Source organism: Electrophorus electricus, chromosome 26 (genome assembly GCF_041902795.1).
Source record: "Electrophorus electricus isolate QZ-2024a chromosome 26, ASM4190279v1, whole genome shotgun sequence".
Taxonomy (NCBI): Eukaryota; Metazoa; Chordata; class Actinopteri; order Gymnotiformes; family Gymnotidae; genus Electrophorus; species Electrophorus electricus.
Genome location: NC_137522.1, coordinates 1,657,211 through 1,670,162, shown reverse-complemented (window position 1 = coordinate 1,670,162; position 12,952 = coordinate 1,657,211). Strand labels below are relative to the sequence as shown.

Genomic DNA, 12,952 nt, shown 5'->3' with positions numbered 1-12,952 from the left:
CCGCTGCGGTGTTTATGAGAATGACTCAAGTCGGCACACACCTACCCTCACTACGTAAAAGCGGAGACCACAGAGGCGTATGTGGATAAGATGGAAGGAAACTCTGGGATCAATTTACAAGGAGGAGAGCTCTTACGAAGAAGGCTCACAAAGATTGTATCAAAAAACGCTGAATGAGATAAAACCCCACCTATTCTCGTATAAGAAGTGGGTATTTTAAATATTTAAATATTGTAAGCGATGAGCCAGACTAGCATCCTGGTTTGGTGAAGCTCAAGCTCCTGGCGAGCAGGTAGGACGTCCTCCTCCTCCTCGGTTACCTGGCAACCACGTGGTTATGTCCAACAGCTCTAGTATGGGCAAACCGAACTCTTTTGCCTTTTGCGTCTCGCATGTCGTTCTTCCAGGACCGGATTCTTTTCTTGACGTGTCGGTGTTATTTTAGTTATAATGATAGATAAAGCAGGTCTGTTCGTCGTTTTGTTCTGGTGGAAAAAGGTCCCGAGTTGCTTTACCTCCGGAGACGGCGTGTGTTTGTCGGCTGCTTTGGGCGCCCTGTCCGTGTCGTGTCTGGTAACGTCATGCGCGATGTAAGCAACAATTACCGCTCTTATTTCTCTCCGTATTTGGAAACAAGGACTCCGTTAGCATGCTTTTCTCGTCTTCCTTGGTGCTTTTCCTTTCGTAGCCTGTCGTGCTGCAGGTGTAGACTAAGGGCTGGTCTGTCCGGACATGACGCGGTCTTGGTCCTTTATTCTTTCATTGGCGACCTGTGTAACGTCGCTGGAGCGTTTCTCTCTGGTCAGTCCCCTCTCCAGGTGAGCCCACAGCCTGCTCCTGAAACATCTCACTTATTAGAAACCGCCTTAGAAATGTTCGGAGGCTAATTTGAATTACTGCTCTAGATTGTTGTGGCTTCGTGCATGGTAGCGTTGGATGGGCTGCGTTTCATCTCAGTAGCTGTGCCCGTTTGTTTGTGGTACTACTCCAAAACTGGTAAGGCTGATTTGAAGTTATTCTTTGAAAGTTTCCTCACTGAGTAATCGATGAATTAATTCTTTTTTAAAAATCAGCATCTAAGACACCAAAATCTATCTTTGTGTCCTGTTCGAGGAACGAGGGCGAGGATGCTCCGCATGAGGAGACGGCAGAACTCTCTCGTTGTATGTCTCCTGTTCGTAGTGGGAGGATGTGTTTACTTTGGCACGGAGGTCCACCACAGCCAGGTGCTCGGCAACAAGTCTCTGGCTGGCCGGAGGCTGCTCGGTGTTTTTCTGCATGTAGGTGAAGAGGCTTGTACGTTAGCAGCCTGTTTCAGAAGACGTGCTGTATTTCTGCATTATGCATAACCTTTTTAACAACGGTATTGCAACGTGCTTGACCAAACATCCTGCACGTTTGTCTGTGTGAACAGGGGCCCATCGAGCTCCTGGGTTATGCGCTCGGTCTTCTGTCCTTCGTCATCAGCTGGACTTCCCGGATTCCCTCATTCTTCAGCGCTGTGAGTATGTTCCGCCTGCACGTTAGTCCTAAATGCGTTCTCCCCTCCTCTCCTCTCAACGCACACAATTTTCATATCTGTCCCCCGGTGAAAACCATCCGGATACACCGTTGGCTGTGCGGCACTCGAATTCAAATCTGCCCCCTTTGTTCTGATGGATTTGCTGCTCGTGATCCGGCTTGTGTAGAAGAGAGGCGAGCTGAGCGGTGCCGACCACGTGTCGTCGCGGGCCCTGAGCGCCTCGGCTGGAGCTCTGTACGCCGCCGCCCTCCTGCTGTACGACACGCGGCTGGAGTTCGCCGTGAGAGCCCTGCCCTGGATCCTCTCAGGAGCCTCTGCAGCACTCCTCGATGTGGCTGTATCCTTTTTATCATGTTGGCACTTGTAGGTGCAACTCTCCACTGGCACTGTGCGGGGTGGGTGCGTGCGTCTGTCTTGAATGGGTGTAATGCGAGGATGAAAGAGTTTTCCTGCCTAATGGACCTCATCTCCCTGACCTGCCTTGGTGTGAATGACCTGTGTGTGTGTGTGTGTGTGTGTGTATGTGTGTGCGCGCGTGCGTGTGTGTGTTTCAGCTCTTGGACTCTGAACTGTACTGTGTCTCTCTAACTCTGACCACTCAGATCTTGGTCCTCTCGTGTTCCAGAATCGGCTGCAGCCGCCGGGCTGCACGGCTGTCGGACCCTGCGGCACAGTCCCTGCTGGGTAACTGCCGTAGGCCTGCCTCTGCTCAGTATCTCTACCCCAGAGACCAAACCATCAGAAAGCATCATCTTTTTGCACGGAAAAAAAATTCCCCAAATATGGCCGAGATGGGACGTTACATGGACGTTAACGTACCGCCTGTCCGAAAGGTCCGTGTTTGTTCTTATGACCTTCCAAATCGGGCGTGAGTCCAGTTTCTAAACATGCAACGTTTCTTAATCTGCTCTGATCGTGGGCCCGTGCTTCAACAGCTACAGCGCTTTCGTGAGGTGCCAGTAGTGTCCCTCATTCGGAGGTAGGTGCTTTGGGGAACCGGCCTCTGTTGTCTTCTGTAGGTGTGTCTGAAGGAGGTAACGCTGACTCGGGAAGGCTTGGCGGACAGCAAGCCCCTGACGAGGTCCGTGAAGGTGGTGAGAGTGGATGAGCGTTCGTCAGACAGTGCTTCTGACTCCTCTTCTTCCCTCAGCTCTGAGCTCCAGGTTAGCACCGCGCCCCTGCACTAGGCTGTAGCTGGACATGTCGCAGTTCTGTTTAAAATGACATTTTGCTATTATAGCAGTAGATGGCAGTAGAGGTTGTAAACAACATTTAGCGTGTGTCATTTAAGCCTCTGCTAACTGTATTTAGAAGGAAATAACCTGTTATGTAAGCAGACTTGTTCAGATGGTTTTGGTTTTTTGTTTGTTTTTTTCCCTTGTGCAGTGGTACTAAGAAAAAACTAAAATGTATGTGATGTTGGTGGAACTGTACATGCATCGCTTTTTAAACATGCATCCGATTCGAACAGGAAGTCTTTCTTCGAGAGCTCTGTTGTCTCTTGGCTCTCTCGGGTGCTCTTAAGAGTGCCAGGTCATTGAGGATGTCATTCTGGCAGAAACAAAGGCAAATTGCTCAGGGTGAAAACAATTGAACTTTGTTTTATTCACTAAACAGGAAAACACTAACCATGTGAACCTCCTCAAAACACCATGGACTGTGAAGTAGGTTACAGTCCACTCCTGCTGTACCCTTGGCAGGGGAGCTCTCACTCACTCCTCCTACTCCAGTAAACCTGGCCTCGACCCAGTTAACTTTTGGTTTGTCTGACCCAGGAAGAGCAGTGTCCCTGAAAACCTTTGTAAATTATTATTTAGGTTCAGTAATATAACAATGTCTACAATAATGCTCCCTGATCCATGTTGTTCAATATTTATTGGTGCATTTGTTTAAACCGTGTCTGTCACTCAGTAGTACGGTGGCCAAGGTTACTGTGCTTTATTGCTGATGTTTATATGTTGCTGTTTTTCCGTAATGGATTCCGAGCCACTCTGGGCCCTGCGTGTTTGGGTTGCATCACAGAAGGCGCCCATCTTCTCTGCTGATTGGATTTCGACATTAGCCTCCCCCTGTTGTTGACTTTATCTATCGATACGCGAGATGGCCATGCCCTGTAATTTCCACTTGGATATGTGAATTCTGGCCCTTGGCCATGGAGCCATTACTGCACTGCACAGACGTGCCTCCTTCTCTGGTGCTTGGGGAATATTTGTGCTGAGCATCCCGAGAGGACAGGACAGGACAGGACAGTCTTGCCTTGCCATTGTTCTGCTGAGAAAAATCTGTAATATACACTGGGGAAGGACTTGGTTTGCTTCTGAAGTTGTTGAAAATGTCAATAAGGTAAGCTTTTGGACCCTGCTCAGCAATTCTGGAAGCTGTTGTCTGTTACCTGTTTGATAGGATAGAGGCTGAGAGAACACAGGGTCAAAGAAGAGAGTTTCTGACTGCTGTTCACTTGGCAGTCTGTGATATGCATACAAAATACTTCCATATGGGACAAGATTCTTACTGTTAACATCGTCAGACTTTTGGTATGACACAAAACAGGACCAGATCCATGTTCTGCTCACAGCGACTGCTGCACCTGATGCCCCGAAGTGTTGGAATAACCTTTCTGTGCCCCCTCCCTTTTGTAAACATGCCTGAGTGGAAAGCCAATCCAGTTCTCCCTCTGATTGTCCGTTGCATCTCTCATCCGTGCAGTGGGACTTTGAAGCGCAGTGGGGATCTGGGAAGGCAGATGGCCGGACCACGCAGGCTTTCCCTCTGCAGGAGTGGATGGTGGACCACGGGTCAAAGTTCAGCAGTGGCTCGACCTCTCGCACTTGTTTCTGTAACGGTGCCACACTGGAGGCAGAGATGGTTTCCACATCACTGGACAAAAACCTGAGCTGTTCCGACTGTTAAATGATTCTGGCTTTAGATCAGCTGGCTTAGTTACGTGTCTGTAATGTTTCAACCCTCAGCAGATGAAATAAAGAAATGAATCCTTTCATGACTAAACCGAGCTTTCATCAGTTAGACTAAAGTGCCTTGCTTGGCCTGCCCATCTGAGTGCAGGTGCATTAACATTTTCATCGCTTTTCTGTGAGTCACACAGTCTGTTATTAAACCCCCTCATGCCACACCTGTGATTAATATGATGATACTGAAATCCATATTGAGCCAAAACAGACAAATGGAGGGAGGTGTCACAAACTGCCCTAATAAAAACATGCACACCCTTTCCCAGACCTTGTAGTTCAGCAGTTCGTTTCCTGTATTTTCAGAGTTGGACAGTTTTATCTAAGCTGGACTGAAAGACCCACCACTGTATGATAAGGCCCCAGACATGATGTCCAGAGGGTTTTTTTAAATAAGCTTTTTCACTGGTCTTCCACCTTAGCCATTCTTGTCTTATGACTTATTGTATCTTAAGCTCATTGTGCCCAAGTCAGTCTTAGCTAACAGATGAGTCCCAGTTTTTGAGACTTCCCAAATGTCCGATAGTGGGACAATGTGGAGATTAGAAGTGGCCAAGTGCAGAGTTCTTCCTCTGTGGTTTAGTGCCAGTGACCTGCAGCATGTGGTAGATAAGGCAGTGAATTTTGAAGGAGCTGCAATTCAAATACGTGATCTCTAAAGCCGTTGTCTAATTTCCAGCCGTCTCAGCCCATCTGAATAATTTATGATATGAACTTGTGCCCTCTTCATGTTGCCGTGCGTTTTTGGCTCTTTTTTGATGTCACAGTGGGAGATACAGTGGGTCTGCAGTTTCTGATGTGCATACAAAAATGGCGCTTAGCCATCAGTTCTCCAGTAGGGCTTACTGTGTGTTCTTCATCACCACGTGGACATTATGGAGTGGTTTGTTGCTGCTATCCTTTAATTCCCAAGAAATTAAAACAAACGGTGTGGTTTGGATTAATAGGTGGAATTTTGTTTGCACTGTGGACTTATAGCAGGGAGTCATTTGTGTTTAGAATGCTGGCAAATTATACCTAGGCACATCACTAAATAACTGTAGTAGAACATTGAAAACCATCGTCATGTTTTTTTTTTTGTTTTTTTTTTAATAAGTACGTTCCCGTCAACTCAATGTAATATGCTACCAGTTGAAATGAGTACAAGAGATCTGCTCCAGTGTAGTTAATCATTCTTAGCACTTTTTGGGGGGGGGATTAAGATTTAATCAGACATTTCAGTGAATGCGTAATTTCGGACGATTATTAAATGCAACTACAGTCTAGTAGAATAGTCTAACTAGTCTACTGTTCAACGGGAATACGCGTGTCTTTCCGTCTAATCCCAAGCATTAAAACGTGGCCCCTGGGCTCTGCCTTCACCGTTCCGTATGACTTCATTTCCTGTGCACCACTTCCGCCGAGGGACTGCGCGAGCCAGTTCAAGGCGGTCGAACCCACACGGCTCGCGCAGTGTGTCAACACGGCGCTACCACGCGCGCCTTGCCCGGCCACACGCGTCGACCGTTAGTTATCTGAACTAACCTGACTGACGACCGTTATTCCCGCTTTCCTTTCGTTTCCAGTCTGCGTTTCTTCACCGACTTTTCTGTTTCGGAACAACACTAAGACGGTCCGTCATGACTTTAAGGTGATCTTCTGGCCAGGTGGCTCTGGGTAAGTTAGTCGTAGCGGTGTGTGTCGTCTGAGGTGTTTTACGCACGCCACTCCCTCAGGGATGTGACAGATTACTCGCTGAGGTAAAACACAAACTAAAACTAGGCTCCTCGGCTGGTTATATGGCTAATGAATTAATGTTCTGAGAGCAACATATTGTAGCTCTGTGAGGGCATCTCTTGCTAACCTGTCGAGTATATTGATGTATGGCTAGCCGGCTAACTAGCGGGTGTTAGCTACGCGGCTAGCCGTTGGAGCTCCGATCTGAGGGATTTGGTGGACATCACCAGAGTCTGTCTAAGCCAGACGTCTGGGGTTTACATCTACCGCAGTCGGTCTGAGCCGGACAGCAGTGAAGCATGTTTGAAGCATCCTGTAGCTAGCTAACTGGCAAGGATGTCTTTTTTAAAGGTTAACTAGAATATCACCACATGGGCTACAACTGCCTGAGCCTCACCGACCTGTCATAGAGATGTTTACAGTCGTTGATTTGGTGCTCTGGGGCTAGGCTATGATGATTTAATCTCCGATATTGATAATAACCATAAAACTTGTCTCTACACGCATAGCTATGTGAGGGCTTATTTACGACCAGCATGTGTTATCTGTACACCTTATCCACGTTGATGCCCGTGTACTTGCCCAATATGGGAACACGGTGCTAAATTTCAGCTTTGTTTATGGGAGTTCAATGCTCAGTCATTTGTGTTTAAGGATACTGCCAAATTTTGCCTAGCTAAGTCACTAAATGACTGAAAGGTCCACTCCTACTCGACTGTTCTGAATGCGTATATGTCAGATGTGCTTGTGTCTTTCTAAGGAAGGGTGATAAACTAAAATAATTATATGAAGCCATCCATGTTCGAAATGATTGTCTAATACTGTCAGTGTCTGTGATGGCTTTTATTGCTACTTATTAAGGTGAAGAACAGATGATGTACATCCATATCTGGCCTGCTGTTCTGCTCAGTGTAATTCAACCGTCATAATGTAGAACATATTGGCTAAACATAATTTAAGCATATCAGGTTAGTTTTTGTGAAGAACCAAGCTTAAATGTGTAAATATAACTTATTTGAATTGTTCTTCACATGAATAGTGTGTGTTTTGTATATTGTGCTTTATTGAAACTTTTGCCACTCTTCCAGTATAAGTTTGGCACGGTTCTACCTCTTCTTGTGTTTCCTTGGTTCAGAGTTTGTCGTCATGATGGTTGTTCGTGGTTGAAGGTTGATTACACTGTATAAACTTTGATTACAGTATAACTGTGCCAATGTACAATATGCGAAATCTGAATCTGAGTGTGTATTTCTAAACCTTAAAGACAAAACAACCTTCAGTAATTTTTCAGTGCATTTGAGTTTTGAGCCTCAAAAGTCTGTTACATTGTGTCATAACAGGTTGAGGATGGTCTGGTGTCTGTTCTTTGATTGGTTCAAAAACGTCTGTCCAACAGTGGCCTGATGTAGTGATTGGACACCATTAGTAGGGAGACATATTTTGAGTATTGAAGCTTTCTTTGGCAAATAATAGTGATTCACTACCATGTGACTGTGAACTTGGCAGCTGGTAAAACTGTAAAACATAGGCAAGAAGGAAGTATCAGATTTGTCCTTCCCTCTTTTGTAAATGAACAGTCTGTCATATGGTTTTCAGATGGGGGGGTGGGGCTGGAGGCTGAGATGGGACTATTTTTTTAATTTTACCATATGTATTGAGTACTTGCATTAATAGAAAAACAACACTGCTTTGATGCTCAGGTAACTTGTACTTGCTCACTCAGATTAGTAGTGAAATCATATCTGCAAAATTGTACCATATAGTACTATTGTTCATGCACTCAGTTCATTTTGAATTAAAAAGAACTATCAGAACTTTAATCCTGCTGTTATGTGATTTAGATCTATGATGAGAAATAGTTGATGTATCGGCCTGTTAATGTCTCATTCTTCCGAGCACTAGCAACATTAAGCCTATTGGATCTCATTTCAATACAGAGTACATGCAACAGGACATTGTGGAAATGCCTGTGGATTGAGCACGGATAAGAAGCACTCTTTGAGAAACACCTGAGATTGTTCCAGGCACTGAAAGCTCTTTCATTTGGATTAAAATGTTACAGGAACTACTGCTGCAGTGCCACCTTGTCTCCAAGTCAGGATATGAGACAGCTGGAATTTTTTTTACATTGCCAGAAAAGTACTATAATAGTATCCTAGAGTACTTTGAGGCAGGGGAAGGAGTGCTTTTTTTCAGACCTGATCTAAGGCATTATCTTATGACAGAAAGTCTGCCAATGTTGGATCACAACAGCGGTGAGAAATGTCCTAACATGGTGCAAGTCCCTCGAGCATGGTTGAGTGTTTGCGCAGAGTGTCCGAGGCGGGTGCACTGAGAGCGGCGGCTCTCTGGTCCCTCGTCCGTAGTTTACCTCCAACAAGTCCAAGATAAACCCAATGCGCACAGGTGGGAGGTGAGGTGAAGCTCCCTAGATTATAAATAGTACCAAATGTGAAATTTGGGACTAAGGTGCGAACCGTTAACCTCAGATTACAGCCACAAAAAAAACTTTGAACCTGAACACTTTAAGGAAAGTGAGACAAATGTGTAACTCGCCCATTTATCTGCTAAATGCTGTTCAGCCCCTTCTAAATGTTAACCCTTTATTAACCATGGTTGACCCCAGTAAATCAGGCATATCTTGAGTAATTGCTTCAGACAAAACTAGTGTTTATCGCTGCGATGCATTCATGTGTAAGCATCATTCATGCCAAAATCTTAAATGTTGTGGTTTCTGTAATTCATATTTTTATAGTCTGTATCATGTTTAACTCCTTAATTCACTTTACCACTTTAGTAATAATCTGCTCTGCTCTACACAGTGGAAGGAGCAGGCAGTGGACGTGCTCAAAGCAGTTAATCTTTATGCCTTATGCAGAAGCGCAGCATAATCTCTCCACCGTTGATCAGTTTTCCCTGCTGTTGTTCCCATGGCAGCACTAATCCAAGAGCATGTGGCCTGACTTAGGTCCATGTTTTGTATTTGATCTTTTGTTATTGCAGTTGTTGTTATTGTTGATTCTCTCTTGTTCTTGCTTGTTGGACACCCTGCCACACTTTTGAGGACTAGACTCACCGCCCTGCGCTGTCTCTCTTCAGACTAGACTCACCGCCCTGCGCTCTCTCTCCTCGGACTAGACTCACCGCCCTGCGCTGTCTCTCTTCAGACTAGACTCACCGCCCTGCGCTGTCTCTCTTCAGACTAGACTCACCGCCCTGCGCTGTCTCTCTTCGGACTAGACTCGCCGCCCTGCGCTGTCTCTCCTCGGACTAGACTCGCCGCCCTGCGCTGTCTCTCCTCGGACTAGACTCGCCGCCCTGCGCTGTCTCTCCTCGGACTAGACTCGCCGCCCTGCGCTGTCTCTCCTCGGACTAGACTCGCCGCCCTGCGCTGTCTCTCCTCGGACTAGACTCGCCGCCCTGCGCTGTCTCTCCTCGGACTAGACTCGCCGCCCTGCGCTGTCTCTCTTCAGACTAGACTCGCCGCCCTGCGCTCTCTCTCCTCGGACTAGACTCGCCGCCCTGCGCTCTCTCTCCTCGGACTAGACTCGCCGCCCTGCGCTGTCTCTTTGGACTCGACTCGCAGCCTTACGCACTGTCTCCTCGGGCTAGACTCGCAGCCACCTTTTAAGATCTCTACAGGTTCATAGACCACTGCTTTGCTCATCAGGTATACACTAGCGTAGTCTGGTATGCGAGTGAGGAGCAAATTACTGTGCTGAATAATTTGTAAGGGACAAAGCAGAACCTTTTGTTAACAGTAAGTATGGTCAGGCTTTTTCTTTATTTCCTTTTCTCTTCTTCAGGCTTCACAAATGTGGGCTGTCTGCCATAGTTCTAACTCACATAAACAATGGAATCTGATATCCCAGAGAGAGAGAGAGGATGTGTGTCTATGTAGTCAAGAGTTTAATACCATGGATGTGCATTGCCTATCCAGTATTGCTAGCACCTGGACTTCATATTAAGTGTTTTGCGGGGCAGTTTATGGTGGGGTATGATTAGAGGCTTTGCACAGACTGATGCTCAGCGGAAGTCACATCAGATAAAATATTTGGCTAAATATTTGTGTATTTCTGAATCACAGCAGATGATGGAATCTTCAGTGTTAGAACTAGTGAACTAAATGGTAGGATCTCTTCTAACCAGAAGCGTCAATAATGGCACAAGCTAACTAACTTGCTCTGTTCTGTTGCCTTGCCTTTTTGGCTTCAGGGAAGGTGTTGTATTTTGATTAAACTTACCAGTATCCCCCATACAGTGATCATCTTCAGTGCCTTCTGACTGATCTGTATAGTGTTACTGTGTGTGTGTGTGTGTGTGTGTGTGTGTGTGTGTGTGTGTGTGTGTGTGTGTGTGTGTGTGTGTGTGTGTGTGTGTGTGTGTGTGTGTATTTTTGCAGCTTTGTGGCAGTGTGCATAATATTCAAATAGGAGTGTGTCCAAATTATTTCTGGGAAATGCAGTGAAGCCTGTAATTGAATGAAATGCATATTATAACAAGGGACTTTCCCCTGCATCAGAAAAGCCCATAAAAGAACACCACAATATTCTGTGGTAATGAAACCATGAAATCTGTGCTTACCTGTGTGTAAAAAAAACACAAGTTGAAGTATTATAAGAGTTCTTAAATCTAATTTTAAAGAAAATAATTTATTTAAAAATGTTTTGTTTCCATTTTTGGACCAAAGTGCTTTCTTATTCAAGGAAATGTGATCTCTCGTCCCAGAGTATAGGAAAGTATACTTTGAAAATTAGTAGTGTTAATGTTAATCAACTAAGCATGCTACGGTATCAAATATATTATTGAGATATTGTGTTTGTTTTGGTTTCATGCATTTACTTGTATACTATATATTTTTTATTTTTCATGCATTATTGTTCTGCCTAGGTGTTTTTCAATAAATACCTTTATTTAATTTATTTAATTTATTTTAAAAAATCTCCTGTCCCTTATTCAAACCTCTGTCCCACCTAGTACTAGTTCTACCCAGTGGGGCTCAGGAGAGCATAGAAAGAGAGCAGCTTGGTAGAACTGGTGGTGACGATATCATTGTTCAGAATGGGCGAATGAGTTAGAATGTTCATTTAATTTTTTTCTTGCTAAGATGGAGCCTATAAATTTCCTTTCTGTTCCTTTCTTTTTTTTAATTGTTTGCAGTGATGTTGCAGATATTTTTTGCATTTTAAACTCGCTGGTCCTGCTGCTTGTGGAGAGAACCTTTGAGCACTTGCAGGGGGACATGGTGGCGCAGTGCGACGGTCCGTAGTGCCTGGACCGAGCCTCCCCCCCCCTCCCCCCGGCCTCAGACAAAGGGGCTCTTTTTAATGGACTGTGATTAGGACAGGAAGTGATAAGGAAAGGCACCGTGACCCCAGACCACCGCTGCAACAAAACGCTTGTTCCCCTGAAAGCTTCCACGAATTATCATCGCCGTTATTAGGTCATCGTTGTTATTAACGACGGCGGGAGGCCACGGCTCGCAGGCGAGGGCTAATCTGGAGAGTCGGAGTGTCTGCTGGGGTCTGCCACAGCGCTGAAACCGCCGTTTTCTGCTTAGCTCTGCAGCAAGCACGTGCAGCCTGCTTCGTTCTGACATTCCCCCTGGTAAATGTGATTTCCTAAGCTGATTAGGTGTACTGAAACACACGCCCCACCCCTGTTTTTTCTGGAAACTGAAACCCCTGTTCAGACTGCTGAACAGGCTGATGCTTGAATGCTCAGAGGGGAACTTGGATGCGTCAGCTCTTTTGAAACCTGTGCAGCAATCTACCTTTGGTGTCTCAGATTGGCGGTCGACCTCCTGAGTTGAACACGTGGGTCTTGCACATCATCTCACCATTGTCTGTGATCCGTAACGTGCCCTCGCATGATCTCCAGGTGATGGCAGAAGATCTTAACGCAGACAGCAATGCACGCTGGATTTCATGTAGCAAGCTCCATAACTCATGCCAGAGTTCACATGGTGGTTTTATACAGTTACTAAGTAAAATAATCCTATTGTTGCTTTTATCGCACAGTGTGGCGATGTCTGTGGTTTATCAGTGTACCAGGACCTGTGCATATGAGCATTTGAGAACATGATATTTTATCATGAAAGTTTATAACGAAAGCACCTGACTTCATTATCAAGAGAATAATTAAGACATAATTGTAACAAGATGATAAGAGGACTTCTGGGACACATTTGCCCATTTGTTTATCTTGACAAACTGGCTGTGACCGTCAAACTAGATGGGCAGCAGCCAAATTGTTCTGATGGGCACTGCATAGTGCGGGTTGGATAGCATTTTCTCTCTGTGCTGTTGGATGCTGTTGTGGGAAGGTGGGACATGTTACTAGGTTTTAACCTTATTCCTGTGGTAATGTGAATAGAGACAAATCGTGGCATGGGCCACTTGACAAATTGGCATTGACTCTGGAAAACAGTGCAGGCAAAGGCTAATCCGGTGACTTTGGACAATGGTATAGGTTCAGGCTAACCTGGTGACTGCACAGTTCAGGCTCAGGCTAATATGGTGACCCTGGACAACAGTGCAGTCTGAGGCTAATCCGGTGACTCTGGACAACAGTCCAGGATCAGCTTAATCCGGTTGGCTGGCGTTTTCAGGGACCCCAGGGACAGCATAGTGTTTTTGTTTCCTGAGTGAACCACTTTTTGTTCCAGAATAAAGATTTCAGCAATTACAAGCCTCATTTACTGCACTGTGTGGTAAAGTTAATTTTAGGTTGTTTTCTTGTAAAGTTC

General features: G+C 45.5%; 2 protein-coding genes across 3 annotated transcripts in view; both read left to right on the top strand.

The window, feature by feature from the left end:
- Positions 1-148: 148 nt before the first annotated feature.
- tmem44 (transmembrane protein 44) lies at positions 149-4,518 on the top strand. The gene is made up of 9 exons (XM_027027377.3): positions 149-590; positions 689-818; positions 906-996; positions 1,114-1,280; positions 1,415-1,501; positions 1,689-1,859; positions 2,125-2,355; positions 2,542-2,685; positions 4,229-4,518. The coding sequence occupies exons 1-9, from the start codon at positions 451-453 to the stop codon at positions 4,430-4,432; spliced, it is 1,365 nt and encodes a 454-aa protein (XP_026883178.3). The 5' UTR covers positions 149-450; the 3' UTR covers positions 4,433-4,518.
- A 1,371-nt stretch (positions 4,519-5,889) lies between these two features.
- The window catches only part of atp13a3 (ATPase 13A3), a 28,518-nt gene continuing 21,455 nt past the window's right edge, over positions 5,890-12,952 (top strand). For both annotated transcript variants that reach the window (XM_027027379.3, XM_027027378.3), the window contains exon 1: positions 5,890-6,144. The gene's annotated coding sequence lies outside the window, so the exon portion shown is untranslated. The remainder of the gene's footprint in view (positions 6,145-12,952) is intronic.

Excerpts from the sequence above, each read along its gene's own strand:
- tmem44 (XM_027027377.3), top strand. The coding sequence starts at position 451 with ATGATAGATAAAGCAGGTCTGTTCGTCGTTTTGTTCTGGTGGAAAAAG. Across the intron at positions 591-688 it reads CTGGTAACGTCATGCGCGAT|CCTGTCGTGCTGCAGGTGTA; the intron begins GTAAGCAACAAT and ends TTCCTTTCGTAG. Across the intron at positions 2,356-2,541 it reads ACGTACCGCCTGTCCGAAAG|GTGTGTCTGAAGGAGGTAAC; the intron begins GTCCGTGTTTGT and ends TGTCTTCTGTAG.